Below are 27574 nucleotides of genomic sequence, written 5' to 3'. Positions count from 1 at the left end.
ATCACACAGTGCTCACTCACATTCTCCGTCTTCATTAGTTTACGATCTCTGTCAGTCATATCTAATACTTTTGGACTTTTTGACTAAGGGCTTCAGAACTGGTAATCAAATAAAGTAAATGGTTTGTGAAAAAGTAATGCGTTTGCTTTTATGTGATTTGTAACAGAAAAGACAAACAATCAGCCTAAAATACTTTCTCAAATTCTTGACGATTTATGTCGAAATAACGAGATATTATGCAGTTATAACGAGATGTCGTTATAACGAGATATGTTGTTTTGACTAGATATTATGTCGTTATAACAGGATATTATGTTGTTTTGATGAGATATGTCGTTTTGACGAGATATTATGTCGTTATAACAAGATATTATGTTGTTTTGATGAGATATGTCGTTTTTACGAAATATTATGTTGTTATAACGAGATATTATGTTGTTTTGATGAGATATGTCATTTTGACGAGATATTATGTCGTTATAACGAGATATGTTGTTTTGATGAGATGTCTTTTTGATGAGATATTATGTCGTTATAACGAGATATTATGTTGTTTTGATGAGATATGTCGTTTTGACGAGATATCATGTCGTTATAACGAGATATTATGTTGTTTTGATGAGATATGTCGTTTTGACGAGATATTATGTCGTTATAACAAGATATTATGTTGTTTTGATGAGATATGTCTTTTTGATGAGATATTATGTCGTTATAACGAGATATTATGTTGTTTTGATGAGATATGTCGTTTTGACGAGATATCATGTCGTTATAACAAGATATTATGTTGTTTTGATGAGATATGTCGTTTTGACGAGATATTATGTCGTTATAACAAGATATTATGTTGTTTTGATGAGATATGTCGTTTTGACGAGATATCATGTCGTTATAACAAGATATTATGTTGTTTTGATGAGATATTATGTCGTTATAAGGAGATATTATGTTGTTTTGATGAGATATGTCGTTTTGACGAGATATTATGTCGTTATAAGGAGATATTATGTTGTTTTGATGAGATATGTCGCTTTGACGAGATATTATGTCGTTATAACAATATATTATGTTGTTTTGATGAGATATGTCGTTTTGACGAGATATTATGTCGTTATAAGGAGATATTATGTTGTTTTGATGAGATATGTCGTTTTGACGAGATATTATGTCGTTATAAGGAGATATTATGTTGTTTTGATGAGATATGTCGTTTTGACGAGATATCATGTCGTTATAACGAGATATTATGTTGTTTTGATGAGATATGTCGTTTTGACGAGATATTATGTCGTTATAAGGAGATATTATGTTGTTTTGATGAGATATGTCGTTTTGACGAGATATTATGCCGTTATAACAATATATTATGTTGTTTTGATGAGATATGTTGTTTTGACGAGATATTATGTCGTTATAAGGAGATATTATGTTGTTTTGATGAGATATGTCGTTTTGACGAGATATTATGTCGTTATAAGGAGATATTATGTTGTTTTGATGAGATATGTCGCTTTGACGAGATATTATGTCGTTATAACAATATATTATGTTGTTTTGATGAGATATGTCGTTTTGACGAGATATTATGTCGTTATAAGGAGATATTATGTTGTTTTGATGAGATATGTCGTTTTGACGAGATATTATGTCGTTATAAGGAGATATTATGTTGTTTTGATGAGATATGTCGTTTTGACGAGATATTATGTCGTTATAAGGAGATATTATGTTGTTTTGATGAGATATGTCGTTTTGACGAGATATTATGTCGTTATAAGGAGATATTATGTTGTTTTGATGAGATATGTCGTTTTGACGAGATATTATGCCGTTATAACAATATATTATGTTGTTTTGATGAGATATGTTGTTTTGACGAGATATTATGTCGTTATAAGGAGATATTATGTTGTTTTGATGAGATATGTCGTTTTGACGAGATATTATGTCGTTATAAGGAGATATTATGTTGTTTTGATGAGATATGTCGCTTTGACGAGATATTATGTCGTTATAACAATATATTATGTTGTTTTGATGAGATATGTCGTTTTGACGAGATATTATGTCGTTATAAGGAGATATTATGTTGTTTTGATGAGATATGTCGTTTTGACGAGATATTATGTCGTTATAAGGAGATATTATGTTGTTTTGATGAGATATGTCGTTTTGACGAGATATTATGCCGTTATAACAAGATATTATGTTGTTTTGATGAGATATGTCGTTTTGACGAGATATTATGTCGTTATAAGGAGATATTATGTTGTTTTGATGAGATATGTCGCTTTGACGAGATATCATGTCGTTATAAGGAGATATTATGTTGTTTTGATGAGATATGTCGCTTTGACGAGATATTATGTCGTTATAACAATATATTATGTTGTTTTGATGAGATATGTCGTTTTGACGAGATATTATGTCGTTATAAGGAGATATTATGTTGTTTTGATGAGATATGTCGTTTTGACGAGATATTATGTCGTTATAAGGAGATATTATGTTGTTTTGATGAGATATGTCGCTTTGACGAGATATTATGTCGTTATAACAATATATTATGTTGTTTTGATGAGATATGTCGTTTTGACGAGATATTATGTCGTTATAAGGAGATATTATGTTGTTTTGATGAGATATGTCGTTTTGACGAGATATTATGTCGTTATAAGGAGATATTATGTTGTTTTGATGAGATATGTCGTTTTGACGAGATATTATGTCGTTATAACGAGATATTATGTTGTTTTGATGAGATATGTCGTTTTGACGAGATATCATGTCGTTATAACAAGATATTATGTTGTTTTGATGAGATATGTCGTTTTGACGAGATATTATGTCGTTATAAGGAGATATTATGTTGTTTTGATGAGATATGTCGTTTTGACGAGATATCATGTCGTTATAACAATATATTATGTTGTTTTGATGAGATATGTCGTTTTGACGAGATATTATGTCGTTATAAGGAGATATTATGTTGTTTTGATGAGATATGTCGTTTTGACGAGATATTATGTCGTTATAACGAGATATTATGTTGTTTTGATGAGATATGTCGTTTTGACGAGATATCATGTCGTTATAACAAGATATTATGTTGTTTTGATGAGATATGTCGTTTTGACGAGATATTATGTCGTTATAACAAGATATTATGTTGTTTTGATGAGATATGTCGTTTTGACGAGATATTATGTCGTTATAACAAGATATTATGTTGTTTTGATGAGATATGTCGTTTTGACGAGATATTATGTCGTTATAACAATATATTATGTTGTTTTGATGAGATATGTCGTTTTGACGAGATATCATGTCGTTATAACAAGATATTATGTTGTTTTGATGAGATATGTTGTTTTGACGAGATATTATGTCGTTATAAGGAGATATTATGTTGTTTTGATGAGATATGTCGTTTTGACGAGATATCATGTCGTTATAACAAGATATTATGTTGTTTTGATGAGATATGTCGTTTTGACGAGATATCATGTCGTTATAACAAGATATTATGTTGTTTTGATGAGATATGTCTTTTTGATGAGATATTATGTCGTTATAACGAGATATTATGTTGTTTTGATGATATATGTCGTTTTGACGAGATATTATGCCGTTATAACAATATATTATGTTGTTTTGATGAGATATGTTGTTTTGACGAGATATTATGTCGTTATAAGGAGATATTATGTTGTTTTGATGAGATATGTCGTTTTGACGAGATATTATGTCGTTATAAGGAGATATTATGTTGTTTTGATGAGATATGTCGCTTTGACGAGATATTATGTCGTTATAACAATATATTATGTTGTTTTGATGAGATATGTTGTTTTGACGAGATATTATGTCGTTATAAGGAGATATTATGTTGTTTTGATGAGATATGTCGTTTTGACGAGATATCATGTCGTTATAACAAGATATTATGTTGTTTTGATAAGATATGTCATTTTGACTAGATATTATGTCTAACGAGAGATATTACTAACGAAATAACGGGAAAAGTTTTTTTTATATAGCTTTTTTATAGAAGAAATATATATAGCTTCTTTTGGAAGTGTTTTTGGGTTGGGAAAAACATTCTGACTGGCCAGATTTTGTCTGAAACATCAGTTGAATGAAATGTCTACACATCATAATTCAGCAAGTGTCCATTGACTTCTTGACCCTGAGGAGATTCAGTTCAGTGCCAGTCTCCTTCAGGCCTGTTCTGTTCATGGAAAGATATTGCTATACCTTGGCCTCTCATTTACTTTTTAAAAACAAACCACTGCTAATTCTCTCGAGAGATATAAAGGACATTTTTAGCTGCACACAGACCCAGTTTCCACCAGTCATTTGTAAAGGTATAGTTAATGCAAAACAAAGAGAGAGGAGAACTAGATACTAGTGTAAAAACACATATTTATTATCATTAGATGAATGTTAGTCACAGGAATATGGTCGAAATCTTATAACTTTCTGACACAATTATCCATGTGCCAGCGAGAGCGTGTTCGTGTCTTTTAATAGTCGACTAGCCATCCGTTAAATTAATCGTTCATCATTATAATAATTATATATATATATATATATATATATATATATATATATATATATTGAATCAGTGTGTATTGTAAAAAGTGCTTTATAAATAAAGGTGACTTGGGAAAAGCCCTGCTAATGAGTGTTTTGTGTGCTAGATGCTGGTGACGACTCCAGAGAAGTGGGATGTGGTGACGAGGAAGAGTGTGGGAGACGTGGCTCTGTCTCAGATCGTGCGGCTGCTCATCCTGGACGAAGTTCATCTTCTTCATGAGGACAGAGGGCCCGTCCTGGAGAGCCTGGTGGCCCGCACACTGCGCCAGGTAACACACACACACACACACACATTTATATACTGTATAGCACTCCACGTGGGATGATTTGAGGAAAAAACAATCACGAGTAAATTATTCAAATATTTGTATCTATTCATTTTGTTGATACGATACACTACATTCTTAGAAGATTAAAGCTTCTTTTAGATGCTGAATATATATATAAAAAAAGTTATTTTAAAATTATATTAAAGCGGTGGTAAAATGCAATTTTCACAAGATGTAAAATAAATCTCTGATGTCCCCAGTGTGTGTGTGTGTGTGTGAAGTTTTAGCACAAAATACCCCACAGATATTTTTATACAGCATGTTAAAGTCACTTTTTTTAGGGTTTGCAAAAACGCACCGTTTTGTGTCTGGCCCTTTAAATGCAAATGAGCTGCTGCCAGGGGGCGGGGTTTCAAGAGCTCTGTGTGTTTGCAGCTGTGATTTCCTCACGCAGTCAGACACACTAAAATGACACAAACTGCTCTCCCTTTAATGTTAAAATGGAGTCAGTCAAAGATGGAGAGACTCAAGAAGTGACAACATGTCTCTGAATGTTTAGTTGATGAATTTATGTTGCTGATGTGGGGTTAACTATCCTCAATTAGGATATTCTGTCATGTAATCTACGTATAAATCGCTCATAAAGGAACTGTAGTGAGATGCACACCGAGTGACTTTCTATTGCATGTGAAAAGATGGATGCTAAAGTTTGAGCTGACTCACAAATGTACTCTTATACAACCACTCTTCCTCTTCTCAGGGGCGGGGCTTATGCACATTTTAGGAACCCGGGAGGAAGCTCATGTAGTCCCTACTAGCCGTTTGTTGTAGTCCTTTTCTTTAAAAACAAATATCTTCCTTTGCTTTCAACTTTGAGTGTTGTAACTTTGATAATGTGGTTTATGCTCAAACAGCAACATTTCACACAAACTAAAGTTAGAAAAGAGACATCATACTTTACCACCCCTTTAATATTGAACAATATTACAGATTTTCCTGTATTTCGATCAAATAAACGCAGATTTGGTGAGCTGAAGAAACTTCTTTCAAAATCATTTAAAAACTTTTCCTGACTAAGCTAAAAATAGCTTGAGAAAATGAACTGGACTTGTAACTGTCCACGGGCGATCCATGTAATTCTCCCACTTTAAAGGCTAGTCTCTCAAGATAATGACGTATGGACTCTCACATCAAGCACATTTGACCATATTTACCAAGTGAAAAATGAACAAGAGTTTGACAAAAGAATAAAATTGAACAGATTCTTATATTTACATCTTTGTATTAATATTCAATTATATGTGGCTTATTATAGTAATAGAAATTTGCTCTTTGTTTATTGTCAATATTGTAAATGTTGAATATAAAGGTCTATGGTGAGAGTTCCACGTGCTTCCTCTTTTAATATCTCCACATTGCAGTGTTGTAGTCGAGACCACCTCACTCGAGTCCGAGTCGACACCGAGACCAGAAAGAGTCGAGTCCGAGACCAGAGAGAGTCGAGTCCGAGTCAAGACCTAGACCAGAAAGAGTCGAGTCCGAGTCAAGACCGAGATCATAGAGAGTCGAGTCGAGTCCGAGACCAGAGACGGTCGAGTCCGAGTCGAGTCCGAGACCAGTGACGGTTGATTACCTAATTTACTTTTATTTACTTAGAGAAATCCTTTTTTTTTTACTGAATTTACTTAGAGTTTAAAAAATATGATCAGTTTAGGGTAAAACGGCCACATAGTAGGTGGTGTTAAAAGTAATTTTATTACAATGTGTCATGCGCAGTTGCGCACTAGAAAATCACCAATCACTGGGCGTGTCAATCAATTTAAAGAAATATTTTATTCACATACATTAATAATCATGAAAAATATTTTTAATTGAACTCGAGTGGACTCGGGAATAAGTCTGAGTCCTAAAAAAAAAAATGTTCGAGTACGAGTCAATTCCGAGTCCAAATGGACACGAGTCCATGACAAGACTAAGACCATTAAAATATGGTCTCGAGTACTACAACACTGCCACATTGGTTATTATTATAGCAGCATGAAGTTAAGTGTGGACTTTAATAGCTCCAGAAGTGTGTGTTGTTGTGTGTGCACAAGAAGCAAGTAAAAAAAAAAGGTTTGCAAATGTCCAATCAAGTTTGACAACATTAAAGCAACATGAACATTTCTCTTCAAAAAGACAAAAAGTAGCTCTGTCTTTTCCGCTAGTGCTTTAGAATTAATCACCTGATATAATATCCAATAATATCCCAGTAGTTTGTTGGTTCACCCATACCTAGGTAATTTCCTCCTCCAGTGGATGTGTGTGTGTGTGTGTGTGTGATTGATAGAACCCCTCTGATGATGATTGACAGCCACTCTTACTAGAGTCGCTCTGGCCATTTGGGATATTAGTGTGATTATGCAAATCCTGACAGGCGGGGAGACGACAGCCCACTTTTCGCGTCGTCCCATATCCATGTTCATTCTGACGAGTCGCCGTCAGGTGTCAATCACACGCGGGAATTTACAGAAATAAGCTCAAGCAAAGCTCACGTCTACTCGGTGCCGAACGACACAGCTAAACTACCGCGGTAATATTGCCCTTCGAGAGACTTTCACAGGGCGCCGCGTCAGCAAACGCAGCCTTCTCCTTCACGCCGCACATTTCTTCGTTAGCCGAGGCCAGGAGCTGAGAGAGGCGTTCAGTAGCCGTAAGTGAAAGGAAATGACATCAAACGAGACTGCTGTTTACTGTGTCCGCGCTCGAGTCGTTTGAAGTGCTAACTGATCCCGGTTCAGCGAGGCTATGTGTGCTCTTCTCAAAGCCAAACTGAGCTGATTATCCTGCGAGATCACACCCGCCACTAGATTTCCAATGTCACATCTAGTTTCTTTGGCTTTGAGGAATGAAATCTTTGCACTTAATTTCAATTTTAAAAGCTAAAAGATAACAAGCTATTACTTTGCTGAATGTCATACTGACACATCAGGTAGAGTTAGCGGGAGAGATTAGCATATCTGTACAAATCAACTGAAATGGAATAAGGTTTTTAGTTTCTTGCTCACAAACTAGCTGTCACTCACAACCCCTGATTTGAAAGTGTTTGCTAATACACACAAGTTTCTATTGATAACACTCTGAAAAGATTGGTTATAAATAACTAACGGTTATTTTGATAATCGACCGATCTGATAAAAAGCCCCACTGTAAAAATGAATACGACTGAATATGTTAAATCTAATCAATAAAATTGAGGCAACCGATTAAAATCAATATTATTAATTCAATTTAAAGGGTACATATGCGTTTAAATCATTCATTTTTACATATAAATCATACCGTTGTGGTCTATATAAAGCATTACTGCAATGCTTGGGTCTGAATTCCTCATTATTAAAGCTCCACGAGCCCCTTTTCTGATGTGCGTCTGTGAGCGACCCGTTTTAAAGCGGCCCCTTTAAATAAAAAGGAGATGCGTCACACCCCGCCCGCTCTCCAGGTCCATGAGTTCACGGTCGGTTCAACTCCCCACGTTCGGCCATTATTGTAGTTTGATTAGAGATATTCGATTATATACGATACCTTCAAAGAACATTTTTATTCACACGTTAATAAAATATCAACAACAGAAGACTTGTCCGTCAAGCCTTACATATTCCAGCCAGAGCGAGCGAGTCGATAAAGACGACGACGAACCTGCAGAACAACCTCTTCATCATATGGATGTATTGGTGTGTGAGTTAACTGTTTTGTGTTATTAGTGAAAGTCGACTATTTCTCTTGTTAAAACAAGCACACTGACAAGATAAATGACTACGGTCTAATCTTGCCACAAAAAATCTGTATTGATAATATGATACGTTTAGAAAAGCTTCAGAAAAGCAGCTAAATGACCATTGATGAAACAATAATACTGCAGACGTGTAACGTTACTTCAAAACTGCTAAACCATGACCACCATGTGTTTTAAGAAAGTAAAGTACTTTATTTTTATTAACGATATTTACAGCTTATGGTAATGCTCTGTTCGTCGTCGCCAAAGATAGAAGGAATTTACCCCTCATTCAGACGAAGTCGATCGGCAAACCCTTCTTTATACTGGCGGAGGTTGTTGAAGTGGGAATCCTTGAAGTGCTTCAGTTCACTAACGTACATCCAACAAACGAACATTTTGACTTGCCCTCTCGTAACTTCTGCATCATTGAGCTCGGACTACAAAATCGGAGCGAGAAATAATAATGGCGGATTGCTGGAACTGTTGGGCCGGTAGTCAATGTCCTTATCTGTCAGTTCCGCTGCAAATACGGTGACGCACTTGCTCAAAAAACGTCATAGAGAACAGACAAATCTGAACAGGTTGAAAAATATGACCAAAACAGAATATAAAGATATAAACGAATCACCTGAAGAGAATAATTTCATCTTGTTTGTACTTATAAACACTCCAAATATACAACAAAATGCATTTAAGGGCTAAAAAGGTGGATTTTGCATGATATGTCCCCTTTAACAAATTACAATTGTGTAATAATTAACCAAATTAATTACTTAAAAGTTAACCATTTAAAATGAGTAAAATTTACACATTATTCTAAACAAAAGATTGACGTCAAAGATGAATTAAGAACTCTTTTTTTAATTGCCATCGTTGAACACACCTGATGATAATAAAGCAGAATCACCGAAGGAGAAAACTGTAAATTAAGTCACCATTATGGAGATCAGTGTGTGTTTTAGTTGGGCTCTTGACCCTTAAATCATTCACTTCAGATGTTGTTTGGCTGTTATACATGAATAATAACAGTCAGATGAACAAATAGGTGAAGGTGATCTGATGGTGTGATCTGATAATTATATCATTTTATTTTTTATTTTATTTTATTTGACAAAACACACTCTCCCACATCCTGTCCTTCATTATTTTCCCTATTTTAACGATCCGAAACGCAAGTGTCAAATAATAATTTCATCGTATAATCAGGGGCGTCTAATATTCAGCACAATAAACGGTATATGGATCACTCGCTATATTTATTATAATTAATTTATTGAACATTATTTTAAGTTCACTTAAATTGAGAGTTGTTATAATAGATTTATGCCTATTAAATGTAATATATATATATATATAAATATATATATATATATATATATATATATATATGAAGAGTTCAGATGCAAAAGCCTCTAAATGCCATTTGAAATTTTCTTCTTTAATGATGATTTTTATCAAACTTGTGTATTTAAGTTCAGTAATTTCACTTAAATGGCAATGATAATTACCTATTAATTGTTATTTAAGTGAAATTACTGAAGTTAAATATACAAGTTTGATAAAAATCATCATTAAAGAAGAAAATTTCAAATGGCATTTAGAGGCTTTTGCATCTGAACTCTTCATATATACTTCAATTATACTGTGATGTGTGTGTGTGTGTGTGTGTGTGTGTGTGTGTGTATAATTACTCATTTGATCCCCAGAAATTGAGATAAATTTAAGATTCAATGTAAAACATGTATCACAAAACATGTATTATTCATATGACTAACACAACAATGGGAATTATGTGTTAGTCATATAAAATAGTGAGCTGGACAATAGTGTCTTTTGTTTACAGAAACAAAGTATAGTAATGGCACAAAATCAAAGCATTTCTGAAATGTTTCCCCGTGTCTCTTATTTTAATTAGTGTGTGTGTGTGTGTGTGTGTGTGTGTGTGTGTGTGTGTGTGTGTGTGCAGTGGTTGAGCCAAAAGTCAACACAATTTGAAGGTATTCCTGTCTTTAGGAGACTTTGAATTATTGATCTCTGCACAGTAAGCAAGATCGCGGCCTGTGGAAGTGGCGAAATGAGGGGATCATTAATAAAAGATGCTGGAGGAGAAGGGAAACACGGCTTCTTGCCTTATTTCTCCCGTCAGGAGGAAAAACAAAAACAGGCGTGATGTATTATGGTTGCTGAATCTTTTAGCGTCTGTACTGCAATGCATGTTTTTGCCATTTTTTGTTCAGACATTGTCAAATGCTAAGCTTTTCTACATCACAAACTTTTCGAGGATTGTGTTGCTTCTTTTAGCCGGGCTGTCATCCTCAGAGCGGTCTAAAGATAGCGCGCTCGCACACCCTTGGGAACCAGAATTGATTATGGGATGGTTAAATTATGATTTCATATCTCTCCTCACAGGCGAGTACGGCCATACTTGAGCTGAGTTAGATGTGAGCGGTCTGTCCTAGCTCTCCTCATTGACTGTATTATGGATGAGGATTGTTGTATTAGATTCATAAAGTTAAATATATAATTGTGTGTGTTGAGGTGGTTTTGCTTCAGGATTGTTGGTAACACTTCACAATAAGGTTCAGTAGTTAACATGAACTAATAATTAACTTCAGTTCTACAGGATTTATTAATCTTTGTTAATGTTAATTTTTAACATTTAAAAATAGACTGGGGTAATGATGCTGAGAATTCAGCTTTGATCTCAGGAAATGTATTTCAATAGAAACGTTATTTGCAAATGTAATAACATAAGTGACCATAAGACATTTTTTATCTTAATTTTTCCAAACTGTCGACTACTCGTCTCGGTGTATAATTTGTAAACAACTTTGATATATTTATCTATATTCTTTATTAGAGCATGACCGATAAATGATTTTGAAGACCGATACAAATATTTTTTGGTTTTAAAATCCGATATTCTGATATATCGGCCGATATTTTTATTTATTTATTTTTTTTTATTTCAGAAACGCGCAACAAAACATTAACAGATTCCCCTAACATTAGTTATTTGTAGTTATTTATGAGTTTTAACTAAAATAATATGATAATGCATTTTAAAAAGAAACTTGTTTCTTTTATTGTCCCAACAGAACAGACTGATGATAGCTAGCTTTATGGCTAGCTAGTCTATGATGAGCCGTAATTTAGCAATGGATAACGTCATACTGCAAATTTTAAAACATATATTTTCTATATAACAGGCCGAGGAGAGATGATGCGTCTCATTGCTATATTACAGAAATACTTCAGTCACATTGTCAAAAGTTAAAAGGACAGTCAGTCGACTACACTGTAGCAACGTAACGTAACTATTACTAGCTAATTCCGCTAATTCACTCTCGGCTTATTTAACGGCAGCAAAACTGGACATGATAGTCACAAATGTTGTCCTGCTTATTTGAGTTTAGAGAACAGATGGGGATGATCTTTTAATTGTTATTCAAGCAATGTATGTATCGTGACCAACTCAACGAGTGTTGCCAACAGAGACGGTGTAGAGCGCCCTCTGGTGGACAAACTATACACCTCCAACACTCATGACATGGTTCAAGCGTGTTTCGTCCGTTTTTATTTTATTTTCGAAAAATTCATTTATCGGCCATTATAACTGCCGATACCGATAGTTTTGAAAATGCCTAATATCGGCCGATAATATCGGGCTGCCGATATATCAGTCAGGCACTATTGTTTAATAATATTTTGGATTGTGTTTTTAAATCTTGGCACTAGTATTATTGCGCACGACTGCACATTGAATAGACACAGACTGTGTGTTTTGACCCCGTCACCAATCACTTGCAGATCATTTATAGAAGCTCTTTCAGCCGGCGAGGTCCGGGTGGAGTAATTACTGCTCTTTCACTTTTTTTCCCCAAAGGCTCTTTAAAGCAGAGATCTCTAAAAAAAAGTCAGATTTCAGTGTTTCATAACGCCTCAAATGTCACCTGAAGCACGAGAGACCCCCATCGGCGAGCTGCAGGCGTGTGTGTTGGTGTGTGCCAGACACTATGAAGTGTCCCGTGTTCAGACTATAGAGGAGGTCTCAGTAAGCACAACAGATGGCCATCCAGGATCTAGTTGTCCTCAGGTGACCACACATGTAGGTGAGACCTTGCGCCTGCATCATTATACGCTCCTGTCCAGGGAAATGTGCTGATATCCAACAACTGTGGATGTAGCTCAGTGTGTCCGAGCAAGAGTTGATCATCTCCTCAGCTGTGCTTTCTAAGGCAAGCATCAGTATTAGCGCTGCTCATATTAGTGATTTGAACTAGTTGACTATCACTGAGTTTTAACGTAACTCGTCCTCGTCGTTTGTATTGTATTTTTCTGCTGCAGAGTAAAACATATATATTGCTTCTAAACTATGAAATAGTGAAGTCACACTGTGGAATATAAAGTTGCAACTGTGAGCCATAAAGTCACAATTACAAGAGTTAAAGCCACAGCAATCAGAAATAAAGAGTAACACTTTATTTTAAGGTGACATAGTGACTATATAAGTCACATTATAAGTACTGTTACTGTATGTACTTACTATAGTAATAACAGTAAATGATGGGAATGGGACGCAAGTGCAGGTTTGATCACCCTGTCGCTGGCCGCCTTTGGAGAGGGTGTGTAGTGTGAAAGGCCGAAACACCCTATGAACCAAAGGTACACTACTGACGATGCGATCCCCAAATTTATGAGGCTCACTGTTCATGAACTCTTGGGAGTGCTTGCACAAAGGATAGGAACATCTCATCCTGTGTTCTTGGTATCACCTTAAAATAAAGTGTAACCAACTAAAATCACATTTACTGAAAATAAAGACAACGTTGATTCCAAGATTTAGTCACAATTGGCAAATATAAAGTTACATTTATGAGAAATCAAGTTAAAAGACACACTTTTAATAAAAGTAATGCAAATATACACTATAATTAAAAATTTTGGGGTTGCTCACTAAGACTGGATTTATTTAATCAAAAAAACAAATATTTTTTTTTTAATATTGTGAAATATTACAATTTAAAATAAAATGTTTGTATTTTAGTATATTTAAAAATTTGATGTATTCCTGCGATCAAAGCTGATTTTCAGCATGCCCAAGAAATCACAAAATGATCTTTAATTTCCCTAAGTGGCGGTGAACAGTCGTACAAAAGCTACAGTAAACACTGCATCAATATGATGTTAGTTAGCAGACTAGCGGAGACAAAGCTTTACATCATAGCAACTACATAAAGCTTATAATTGAAACTGTTAATAGAAAACACAATCGTATCGAACCGAACCGCGACACCACTGTATCGTACCAAACCGCGACACCACTGTATCGTACCGAACCGAACCGCGACACCACTGTATCGTACCGAACCGAACCGCGACACCACTGTATCGTATCGAACCATACCGCGACACCACTGTATCGTACCGAACCGAGCCGTGACACCACTGTATCGTATCGAACCGAACCGCGACACCACTGTATCGTACCGAACCGAACCGCGACACCACTGTATCGTATCGAACCGAACCGCGACACCACTGTATCGTATCGAACCGAGCCGCGACACCACTGTATCGTATCGAACCGAACCGCAACACCACTGTATCGTATCGCAGCGAACCGCAACCCCACTGTACCGAACCGAACTGCGACACCACTGTATCGTATCGAACCGAACCGCGACACCACTGTATCGTATCGAACCGAACCGCGACACCACTGTATCGTATCGAACCGAGCCGCGACACCACTGTATCGTATCGAACCGAGCCGCGACACCACTGTATCGTATCGAACCGAACCGCAACACCACTGTATCGTATCGAAGCGAACCGCAACCCCACTGTACCGAACCGAACTGCGACACCACTGTATCGTATCGAACCGAACCGCGACACCACTGTATCCTATCGAAGCGAACCGCAACACCACTGTATCGTATCGAACCGAACCGCGACACCACTGTATCCTATCGAAGCGAACCGCAACCCCACTGTATCGTATCGAAGCGAACCGCAACACCACTGTATCGTATCGAACCGCGACACCACTGTATCGTATCGAACCGCGACACCACTGTATCGTATCGAACCGAACCGCGACACCACTGTATCGTATCGAAACGAACCGCGACACCACTGTATCGTATCGAAGCGAACCGCAACACCACTGTATCGTATCGAACCGAACCGCGACTCCACTGTATCGTATCGAACCGAACCGCGACACCACTGTATCGTATCGAACCGAACCGTGACACCACTGTATCGTATCGAACCGAACCGCAACACCACTGTATCGTATCGAACCAAACCGCGACACCACTGTATCGTATCGAACCGAACCGCGACACCACTGTATCGTTTTGAACCGAACCGCGACACCACTGTATCGTATCGAACCGAACCGCGACTCCACTGTATCGTATCGAACCGAACCGCGACACCACTGTATCGTATCGAACCGAACCGCGACACCACTGTATCGTATCGAAGCGAACCGTGACACCACTGTATCGTATCGAACCGAACCGCGACACCGCGACACCACTGTATCGTATCGAACCGAACCGGGACACCACTGTATCGTATCGAACCGAGCCGCGACACCACTGTATCGTATCGAAACGAACCGCGACACCACTGTATCGTATCGAACCGAACCGCGACACCACTGTATCGTATCGAACCGAACCGCGACACCACTGTATCGTATCGAACAAAACCGTGAATTTTGTGAACCGTTACACCCCTACATGTTGAAAACAGTTGTGCTGATTAATATTTTTGTGAAAACTGATACGTTCATGTTACTTCTAATCAATTTAACCAATTTAACCTTATACAAATATTTATGGACCTGAGATCTATTACTGCGTTTCTTAGAGCATCATGTAAAATGCGGTGCCAAGCCGTTTGTCAAAACCAATGTCAAGCGATCACTGTACCATCTCAATACTTTACCGGAAGGGAAGCTTGACTCAAAACAGGGTGACACTATTCGTTTTTCCATGTGACTAGCTTCATACTGCTGTTTGCTCTGTGCTTTTGTCTCAGTTCAGCTTTAGTTGATCCCTAACATAACAGTGGAATATGTGTATAACACGAGCGATCAGCTCCAGCGGAGGTGACCTGAGCTCTCGCTGAGCCCGAGAAGGATTTCCATGAGTGTTTTCATCACTCTTTGTAGCCATAAATGGGGACTAGCGGTGTGATATCTAGATTACCTGGACAGACATCCACTGCATCATATTAAAAGCCTTACCAATCTTCCCTGTCAGCCTCAGCGCAGATCTCTCGCTCTCAGACGCTCTGACTGTCATTAGTTTTGAGGTGTTTATTTTTCAAAACTTTACAATAGCACATCTGGCAGTGTGAGACGGTGGGGATACTTGTCAAAAGGAGTATTACCGTGACGGCTGTCAGATTCCCTCATCTGCACTTCATTATATAATTGAAGTGTTGGAATATGAACATATTTTACCTGTAAAGAGAGCTGCGTTCTGAAACCTGGAACCAGCTGTCGTTGCAGTTTTTGGCATCATAGCCGTAACAGTGTTATTTATCTCTTTTTATTAATATACTATTGTAGATTTGACTTGTATTTTGAATACATTCTAACATCAAATTCTTTTTTTTACTCAATTATGTTGACTACCTTGAGGAGTTTCTGCTTTTTTTTTTCTTTTTTTAAAGCGGTCCAATTAAGTCTTGATTTTGTTTGGTTAAACACACCGTTTTTGATGAAGCCCCTGTTGATGTACTGTGATTGGTTCGCTGGCCCAGTGTGTTGTGATTGGCAGCACTTATCACATGTCCAGGATATGTCACGCCCCTTCATAACCACAAGCTCTACTCAGATGTAGGCTAAATATTAATGATTGCGTCAATTTCAAACCATTTCAAGCTGATTCAGACCCTGACAATGTTGACGAACAAGAGGATTGTGCTGAACGGATTTCAATCACGGACTTTACAAGCAAGGATTTCACAGGACGTTTTAGAGTATTAGTGTTTTTGTTTTGTTTGTTTTTTCTTATAGATACGATCTTATCCACCATTTATTCATATTTATGGAAATAAAAACAGTAATAAATCACAAAATGGTGTTTAATTTCCCTAAGTGGCGGTGAACAGTCGTACAAAAGCTACAGTAAACACTACATCAATATGATGTTAGTTAGCAGAATAGCGGAGGCAAAGCTTTACATCATAGCAACTACATAAAGCTTATAATTGAAACTGTTTATAGAAAACACAACTACAAATAATAGACTTACTTACAAGTTGTGATCCACAAACAACAAATTGTCCCTGACAAAATGGGAACGGCTCCGTCTTTCAGGAGAAGCTTTTGTGTGTATAGCCTGCGTTGTTCACTCTTCTGGAAGCTGTTCTCCGTAAAATGTTCATCGCACAGACAAACGCTGAGGTTATAATGTACAGCAACAGTTTAACAAATAATATTCAATCTCTTTAAGTTCTTCAGCAACTTTTTCCAGGGTGTAAAAAACAACCTCTTCTAAAGCAGCCCAACATGGACTCACCCCCTTACGTGTTCCCGGGGGCGGGGTTTATGTAAATTTGAGGGTTTGTGATGTCACCAAACCAGGAAGAAGCTTGTTGTAGTCCCTACCAGCCGTTAGTTGTAGTCCCTTCCATTGAACTTTGCAGATGCTCAAACAGCAGCATGACTCACTAACTAAAGCTAAAAAGTGAAATTATAATCAAGGACGTCTTTAAGGCTTTTGTTGCTGCTTGTTTAATGTTTTGAATCATGTCACGGATGGTTGATTTCCACTTATGCAGTCTCACGGTGTAGTCACAATAATGAAATGTGTGTGAAATTGTGTTTGTCAATAGTGTGTGAATCACAGCTCACACAGAAGTCACTGAGATATCGAAACTCAAAAATTGAACCCAAAAAAAAAAACGACAGTGGTACCCCTTTGGGTTTTTTTTTCCGGGCGAAAAATTAAGTTTCTCCAATCTTCTCAAAACTCTGGATTCTGATAGAGGGCCATGAGACTTAGACCTGAGTGCAAAAATGGAGGCTCTAGCCCCTTCCAGAGCTGAGATATCGAAACTCAAAAATTCGACCCACTGTGGGCACTGTGGCGAAGCTCCTCGAAAAACTCACGTGAAATCTTCCACCATATCGTGTCGATTCCTATTGAAATTTGTGGATTTTCTCAGTGCAAATTCGCCCAGCAGTGGTGAATGAAAGCCAGCTGGTATGATCACAGCTGCTAGGAGACCCTTCAGAAAGAAAGCCCTCTCAAACCTTGTTTTCATGTTTCTCTAGGTGGAGTCGACCCAGAGTATGATTCGCATTCTCGGTCTCTCTGCAACTCTGCCAAATTACTTGGACGTGGCGTCTTTCCTGCATGTGAACCCTTTCATTGGATTGTTCTACTTTGACAGTCGTTTCCGTCCTGTTCCACTTGGCCAGAGCTTTGTTGGCATCAAGACTACAAATAAGGTACCCAGCAGCCAAGAAATCTCGTGCTTTGCCAAATACAATGGCTTTTTGAATGATATTTCAGTCTTTAATGGTTATTTTTTTTCTCCACAGATTCAGCAGCTGCATGACATGGAGGAGGTGTGCTATGAGAAGGTCCTGGAGCAGATCAGAGCAGGTCACCAGGTAATGTTGAAGTTTATGGCTTCTTCTTTTTGTCATTGGGCAGAATGTTTAATATGTATATTACGACTGAAATGTGGGGTCAAGGACACAAAAGAGCTTAGATTGTGATCGTACTCATTCTAGTTCCAGTATAACCCTGATTAGATCTCCATTAGACATGTAATGCGATAAATCGCGGTAATGAATATGCACGATATTGTTATCGCGGGCTCTTCAAAATACCGTGAAAAATAATAGATTCGAATTTACCAACCTACCAGTCATTGTCCCATGTAAACATTGTAACATGTTGTCACTAAACTTTAAACAATTTGGTTTAGTTACCATATGTTTTGAAAATCACAATTACACATTGTGATGTAAGTTGAGGGTTTTTTTAGAGACCCACAATGCATTCTTGAGCATTAAAATATAATCTCATTAAAATATTGTGATAATACCGTGTACCGTGATAAAAGCTCAATCAATTAACCGCAGCATGAAAATTTGATACCGGCACATGCCTAATCTCCATATATGCCTGAGTTTCCTGGCAAATTAAAAGAAACTAAACCAAAGCATGCCTCGAAACGAAACATTTCGACGAGATTTAAACCCTGTTCACACTGCCAGCGACAAAGCAAACATGATCCCATTCATTTCAATGCAGAGCTGGCGATTTCCAGCTACTCGTGCGACGGTGACCTTTTTTAACCATATGCAAATGAAGAGCGGCAACCAATATAGTAGGGAGCTTTAGTGACTTTTGACTTCAAGTCATGATGCAAACGTCCCCTTTGGTATAGAAGTATCTTGGGGCCATAAAAATAAATTTATCCTAAGACACAAGTGAGATCACATTTTGTATCTTATTTACGCAATTTTTTTCAAAATGGCCGCCGACCATACTTGAGAGGCCCATATCTTTGCTTCTGTTATAGCTATAATGACAAATTTGGTGTCAACGTGTACATTTTTGTGGTCAAGGAGTCCAATAAAGTAGGTTCCAAGACTAAAAAAAACAATAATGTTGTCCTTACCATGACAATTGTTTATGTGTGTATGTGGTGTGTTTAATACACTTTAAACCGTGTGTGTGTTGATAAGTGGACAGCATTGCTGAGTATTTCCTCCTTAAAGCTGCAGTGAACCAAAGACAGTCTCAAAAACATGCTTTGAAATCGCTGGTGTTTCTGACGTCACAAACCACCTTTAACCAATCAGATCAACGTGTGATCGACAACCAGTGGTGAGCTGAGTGAGTGAGTGAGTGGAGGCGGGGCTCATCTGCATATTCATGGACCGCTCATACTAAAAGATGCAACGGTGTCAAATTACATTCAAGCCAATTTTGGTGATCAAAGATCAGTTTTAAGGGATACAGTTATTGACTTTAACAGTGTAATCAATCACACTCGTTTCTGTTGAGCTCATGAACTCAATGGCCAAACTGAGAATGGCAGAGTCAATCAAAAACAACAAAGATACAATATAAACGAGAATTGTTTTGCAGTGAGTGGAGGCGGGGCTCCTTCGCATATTCATACAACCGTGCATACTAAATGAGGTGAGGGTGTCGAGTTACATTCAAGCTTTTTAAGGCATGAAGACATTTTTTTTTTTTTCAAAAGAAAATAAATTTAAATGTCATTATATGCATTAAATACATTAATTGTATTAAGGGATACAATCATTGACTACAGGGCAACCTTAATATTAAGCAATTTATATAGTAATTCCATTTATATTTAGTATTTTCCCTCTAAAATGTTTTAGTGGCATGAAACCTGATTTGTAGTTTACAGCATGTAATAACGTTTCCTTGTTTAACTTAAACTGAATGAGCTTTTTTGTAAGCTGGCATTCATTTTTCCAGTGTTGAACTAAAACGTTGTAAAATGTCTTGCACAGTGTGTCCGAATAAATCAGTGAGATTTGCATCACCAACTTTGAACACATAGGATGTTTTCATTTGTGAAACAGCAGAATGAGGGATGAGAGGATGGCGAATTGTCACATAAATGTAATATAATAGTCCATAAAGCTACCTTAAACCCCCGACCTCTATCTGTAAATCCCAACCGTACCCAATACAGATCTCAGTTCTACACGAGTCAACACGCATCACACCTCGCCAGTGCTGGTTGTAATCTGTTGATTGGTTCAGTAACTAAAAATAGCAGTATGTGAGAAATGTGTCGGTGTTGTTAATGTCCATGGGACTGAGCGCTAGCAGGACGGGACTTCGTCGTGACCTCATTGCGGAGGATGTGAGAGAAGAGCCTCGCGTCCCTCATCTACGCATGTCCACATCGCTGCCGTTGATCTCTGCACCTGATCGTCATTTGTCTTCTCCAGTATGAATGTTCAGGAAGTTTCTACTCAAGGAGAAACACAATGAAAGGCTGTGAGCAAGGCCTTCTTGGGAAGGTTTAGAGGTTTAATTGAAAATCATCATTCCTGTGTTCCAGCGCTGAAGGTCACGGGCTTTGCTGTGCTGTGGTATATTGTGCCTCATCCTGAACTCAATTTCCAAATCTCATAAATCTCCAAACAACCCCACTCTTACCACCGCATGACCTCCCACCCTGCAAATGCTCTGCGCATCTCCGGCTTGATTTATTCCTGTTTTTTGTGTGTAGTTTTTAGAGTCGTTCTTGCTCTAAAGGCCAGGTTAGGCATTTAACTGCATGTCCTGGTCATGGACAAAAGTGCTGGATATATGGTCTAATGGAATCTTACATTGGGGCTGAGAAAACCGTGTTTTGTCAAACACGTAATCTGGATGGGATTCAGAACGATCATGGAGTTGTAGATCGACAGGGTTTCCGCGGGGTCTTAAAAAGTCTGAACTTTAAATTTAAGGCCTTAGAAAGTCTTAAAAACGGCTGAGGTCTTAAATTTTATTTAGTCGGGTCTAAAAAAGTGTTTACCCTCGTTCATTTGCCAAAACTCTGGCCGCAGAAAGTATTGAAAAAAGTCGTAGTCGTAGCCTACAAAGCGGAGCTCTAGTGCAGGGCTTCAAACATGGCGCTCGCGTGCTAGCATTAGCTCGTGGCTTGATACGAGGTCGTTCACACACCAGGTTTGCGCGCTCAAGTTCATTCAAATATAGGCACGAGATTGAACAAATCTCACCGTTTCAGATTCAGAATGCCGCAAACGAATCGAAGAACCAACCAAACAGCCCCTTCCGTAACAATGCTGAAAGCACCGTTTCTCGGTGGTGGAAGTCCATTAGCTACTAAAACAACTTTGTCGTTGTGGAGAGCGCAGTGCATGGTTGCTTAGCAACGACAGACGCAACAGGAAAATCGGCCTGAATTTTACTTTTTATAATAAAAGAAAAGAGGATGTGCACGTGATTGTCAGTAATTTATCATTTTTTGACTCAATCTTTTTATAAAAGATTATTTAAAGGCTGAAATACGTGGTTTATCTGTTTATAGAACTAGTTTTGTGAAGACTTTATTTTAACTAGACTTAAAGGGGTAGTTCACCCAAAAATGAAAATTAAGTCATTAATTACTCACCCCCATGCTGTACCAACCCCGTAAGACCTTCGTTCGTCTTCCGAGCACAAATTAAGATATTTTTGATTAAATCTGAGAGCCGAATCACTACCACATAGGCTTCCTAAGGGAATGAAACTTGACGGCCCAGAAAGTCAATGAAGAAAATGTTTAAATATCCCATGTGACAACAGTGGCTCAACTATAAGTTTATCAAGCGACGAGAATACTTTTTGTGCGAAAAAACAAACAAAAATAACGACTTTATTCGACTATTCCTTTTCTTCATTGTTGGCCTGAAACGAGACTTCAATAGATTTCCACGACACATGCGCGAGAATTGCGATCTCCTTCAACTACTTCAGTTCAGTTCTCGCGCATGCGTCGTGGAAATCTAAGGAATATTTAATAAAAAAATATCTTCATTTGTGCTCGGAAGACGAACGAAGGTCTTACAGGGTTGGTACAGCATGGGGGTGAGTAATTAATGACTTAATTTTCATTTTTGGGTGAACTAACCCTTTAAAGTCGGCGTGAAATGGAAGGTGAGATTGTAATTTTTTCCTTGTCGTGACGTATATCCAAGTGAAACGGCTTCTGAAATTAGAAAAAATGTAGGGCAGGGCTTGATTTCATCCTTCGGGAATTGATTGGATCGTTTGAGGTTGGGCGTTGCAAACAATTTGAATGCGATTCTCTGAGAGGTGGTGCACCGATAGCCACACCTTCATCGGATCTGGCCGCACCCTTTTGCCATTCCACATGACCAAAAGAGAGAGAGGTCGTTTCGAAGGGGGAGGGAAGGGTAATGTATTTGATTAAAGATTTCAAGGGTACATGAATTTTAAAAAAAATAATGAAGTGCACGGATTAAACACTGCAATATTACATATAAAAAGATTTGTCAAATTTGATTTCATGCCGACTTTAACCTGTTGCAAGACACTCCTTTGAAACCACTCAAAGATGAATGACCCCAAACTGAATCGGACCCGAAAAATCAAACTATAAGTCATTCACATAAGCATACCATTGTAATTTGGGGTTAGGTAATTAGACAGTTTTGAACACCGATGTCTTATGTGTTGGCTGAAGAACTGATTTTTGTACGTTTTTTAAAGTAGTCAATAATTGTATCCTTTAAAACTCATCTTTGATCACCAAAATGACATATTTAAACTTTTTTTTTTTCCTTGGACAAAAAAAAAAAAAATGTCATGCTTTAAAATAGCTTTAATGTCACCCTTGCTCATTTAGGATATGCGGTTTCTATGAATATGCAAATGAGCCCCGCCTCCCCTCACCCACTCACTCACTCAGAGATCCACTGGTTGACCATCACATGTTGATCTGATTGGTTACCAACTTACACGGTGTGTGTTAAAACACATTCAAAAACAGCACATAAACAACATTAAACGCTTAATTTTCATTATTAAATTATAAGTGATGTATTGTAGCTTTAAATGCATACTTATACTGTAAATGTGACCAGCAATAGACGTACCGCTGAAAAGACGAAGCAATTTCCCTACTGACCCCAACGAAGTGTGATGACCTCTCCAGGGGTTGCTAGGACACGGGGAACTTGGGAATGTGACGTCATGCATCCTCTGAAAATCTCTCGCTAAATAAATGCCATTGCAAAAATGTCTGAAAGGAGTGCAGTTAGTTCTGAGAAAGACTCTAGTGTCATGTTTTCTTGCTCGTGACACTTTCTTCTGTTAACTAATGCAGTGACTTTCATACGAGTCTTGCTCAAGTCTTCACATGTGCGGAGAGATTGTGCAAAAAAATAAATAAAATGTGTCATGTCATTGAGTCCTGTAGCAGCTTGACGCATTAATGCAGAATTGACGTCGTGAGTGGTCACGTGTGTGTGAACTGCAACAGCCTCTAAAACGTCTCATCCAGTCAGATTTCATCATTTCATGGACCTATATGTAATAATAGCTATTGTTCCCGGGTTAACGTTCCTACCCTCTAATTTTTGGGATAAAATCCGTCTTTCGAAAGACTCATGATGTGCTCCCACCAATAAATTGAATTTATAGCTAAATGCTAAAGCGTTTATAAGTGAAACGGGAAGCGATTTGGTGAGTTGAAGACTGTAAAGAAGCGAGTCCTTTCTCTCAGCGGCGGCGCAGGGGGAGCGTCTCTCTCAGCTTGATATTAAATTGTCAGAAGTGGCTGTGACATATATTAATTTCATGTGGGAGCATGATGGATTGAATTTTCTTTATGAAATGCCCCCTTAGCCCCCCTGTCGGGCCAGCGGTTGGCAGACACGAGGCAGATGGAGGTTTAATACTGCAGTTACTGACTGTACACTCTGCTTTCTTACAGCTTTGCAATGATGAAAAAAGTCTAATAAATAATATTTGCCGCAGAGGTCTCTGTGGATCTGTGTAGGATCTCTGTGGTGAGGTGAAATAGGAATTCAATCTTTTTGCATACGTTGACAAGATGAATAGTTTGAGCGATTGCATCTGTTTGTGCAAACTCAAGTTGCATGCAAATGGACAGAAGATGAACTGTGTAGAGGAGATTCACATCTCTTGTTCGGAGTCATTTGTATTGGAAGTTCATTGACGATGGTCATTTAGTTAGTCTTTGGGAACTAATGATCCATTTGAAGCAGCACAATGGTTGAAGTTATCTCTATTGTGGCTCTTTAAAGGGATACTCCACTTTTTTTAGGAAATAAGCTGATTTTACCACTCCCCCAGAGTTAAATAGTTGGGTTTTACCGTTTCTGAATGTATTCAGACGATTTTCTGATTTTAGACACTTTCTGGTCTCATTGACTTCCATAGAATATATTTTCCTACTATGGAAGTCAATGAGACCAGAAACGGTCTGGTTACTGATATTCTTCTAAATATCTTAAAATCGGCTGAATACATTCGAAAACGGTAAAACCGAACTGTTTAACTCTGGGGGAGTGGTAAAATTAGCCTATTTCCAAAAAAAAAAAGTGGAGTATCCCTTTAAGAGTTTTAGAAAACGTTTTTGTAGTGCGAGTCTTTGTACTAAATGTGATTGTAGGTTCTTAATCATTTGGTGGAAGTTTTATTTGCATTCAAAAGGCTGTTAACTCAGGATGAATGATGAGTCCCAAAGGGGTCGTGGTGATGAAAAATATATTTGCATGCGCTCATAAAGCGTGGACATTTCCCAGAGAAACTTTGGTATGTCAAAAGTGGACCATGGAAGTAAAGCGCAAGTGTTTGCTCTGAACACGGGTGGTATCTCATCATAAACTAAGCGTTCGCTCATAAGATTTACTCTCCCAAGAAACTCTGCATTCATTCTCAAAAGCATTGCAATATAGTTTCCCATCACCACTCTCACAAGATTTATGTTTTCATTGCAAGTTTCCTTTCGCTTGCAAAGCGTTTGCATTTTGGGAGATAACACTAGCTTTCTTTGGAAGTGCAAACGATATGTGAGCGAATTAATATTTTCTTAGTGGAATGGCAAAGTTTTGTGGAAACGTCATGTGAGATTTTTGTGATTAAACGCAAATTAATTTACGGTAACGCTTTACTTGAAGGGGTGTGCAAAAGACTGACATGACACCTTCATAATCATGACAGGACACGTCTTGAATATGAAGGAGGGTTTATACATGTTTGTGACAACTGTCATTAAGTGTGATTCGCTCAGTTATAATGCAAATATGACATTGTTTGAGATGTCTTTGTTATGACACCTTGACATAAACCAATACTAAGACAACTCAACCTGTCATAAACATGTATGTTTGTATGTTGTCCTTTCAATTTTTTCTTGTGTGACTCACCTGAATGAAAGGCTCATTATTATGCGTGCCTGTTCACGCCCATTCACATATTGCCTTGGCAAACAATACAACCCAATTCACAGTTTTATGTGAACGATTAGGAGAATGATTTTCAGACCGTGAAGAAAAAACACTAGGCAACAACATCCATTAGTCAAAAGTCTTGTGGACGCATATTTAGTATGTGTTTTGTGGACTTATTTCAGAAATTTTCATTTTTAGTTTTTACAATAACCACGCATAAACAATATTCTCTCAAAAATACAAACATGTACATGCATGTTGGTCACATATTATGGTAGCCCTGTTTCTGCTAAATAGAGTCTAATTTCACCTGTGCCATTAATATGTTTATGCTGTAAGCAGTTGAAAAAAAAAACACAAATGTCAGGGCATGTCAGAATATTTTAAGGAGCCTTAAAACACCTTAGAACCCCAGAGGGTTAAATAAAATGTCTAGAAAATGTGCTGAAAAAAAATGTTTACACAAGTTGAGCACATGTGTATATATATATACGTGTCCTTGCATTCTTTCTTGTGTGACACCTGAATGAAAAGCTCACTTTCATTCATTATTTTGCGGGTCTTTGAACCTAATTATTCATGAGATTATCCATGAGGGGGTTGGGCCGTTCACGCATATTGCCTTTCCAAACCAAAAAAAATTGTAATTCAAAAAAAAAATTCAAAACAATCTATTGTTTTATGTGAAAGATTAGGCAGGATGATTTTCAGATCATTTGGAAGCAAAAAAAATGTATTTCAAGTAAAAATGCATTTTAAGTTTTTACAATAACCACGCATAAACAATATTCTCTCAAAAATACAAACATGTACATGCATGTTGGTCACATATTATGGTAGCCCTGTTTGTGCTAAATAGAGTCTATTCTCACCTGTGACATTAATATGTTTATATTGTAAGCAGCTGAAAAAACCCCACAAATGTCAGGGCATGTCAGAACATCTCAAGGACCCCAAATACACCTTGGTCCCCAGGGGGTTAATATCAGTGGTCATAAACATGCATAAACACTACTTTATATTCAAGACATATGTCATGTGTCATGATTATGAAAGTGTCATGTCAGTCTTGTGCACACCCCTTCAAGTAAAGTGTTTCCGTTATTACTGTTATTGTTGTAATTGTGTTGTGTGTCCAACACATGGTTGTTTTACTCCATCCGCAGAATGATGGAGATAACCAAAGATATGATGACAGTGAAGAGCTTACTATACTATATAACACGTGCGTTCTGTGAACCCTCCAGATTAATCAATATGACTGTGTGCTCTTGACCTGACTGAGTCTCGAGTGTATCAGTCGATATACAGCGCCCTTAACGAGTGACACTGGGGATAACAAATGTTATTGAAAAATGCATTAATTCAGATTAAAATTCCTAGCGACTTGTGTTAAGCATTAAAAAGAAGAATTTAAGTCAATAACTTGGGGGGGATTGTATATATACTGTGTGTTGTACACATATTGTGGACTTTTACATGTAAATGTTGTCTTAAGTTGGCATTTTGAATCAACTCTTCTGAGTGCATGCAAAAACATGGTCAAAAACGCATCCCAGACCACTTCCAAATGGGGTTTCAGTGATCATGATCCAGTCACAGCATGTCTTTTGGCATTTTTAGCAGTTCAACTTGGCTCATAAGGTTTGTGAAACTCTGCAGACACACACTCAGTGATATTTGTTGTGTCGTAATGGTTATGGCTCATCTTGTCAGCAGACTTACTTTGGCCAATCAGGATTTCAGCTTCACAGTAGCGACCCTAATAACCCGTTTTGTAATCGAACTAGTAGGACAGTCAGAATAAAAAAGTCCATGTCAATCAGAATGAGTTATGTTCGGATTGAGAACATGCACACACTCGATCGCATTGAAAATTGGCACTGGGAGGCTCTGCGCATGTGTTTTTCTTGAATATAGTATCAGTGACTGTCGTGTCATGTCTCCTTCCACTCAACGTCCCACAAGTCCTTGCTT

At 37.7% G+C, this 27574-nt stretch overlaps 1 protein-coding gene across 1 annotated transcript in view; it reads left to right on the top strand.

Moving 5' to 3' along the window:
- ascc3 (activating signal cointegrator 1 complex subunit 3) overlaps window positions 1-27574 on the top strand; it is a 234103-nt gene that overhangs the window by 89795 nt on the left and 116734 nt on the right. The window contains exons 11-13 of the mRNA XM_039651238.2: window positions 4707-4871; window positions 17936-18112; window positions 18206-18277. Of these exons, the coding sequence (XP_039507172.2) occupies window positions 4707-4871; window positions 17936-18112; window positions 18206-18277 (414 nt within the window). The remainder of the gene's footprint in view (window positions 1-4706; window positions 4872-17935; window positions 18113-18205; window positions 18278-27574) is intronic.

Source organism: Pimephales promelas, chromosome 12 (assembly GCF_988280905.1).
Source record: "Pimephales promelas chromosome 12, fPimPro1.hap1.1, whole genome shotgun sequence".
Taxonomy (NCBI): domain Eukaryota; kingdom Metazoa; phylum Chordata; class Actinopteri; order Cypriniformes; family Leuciscidae; genus Pimephales; species Pimephales promelas.
Note: the sequence above shows the minus strand (reverse complement) of the source record. Positions and strands in the feature narration are given on the sequence as shown.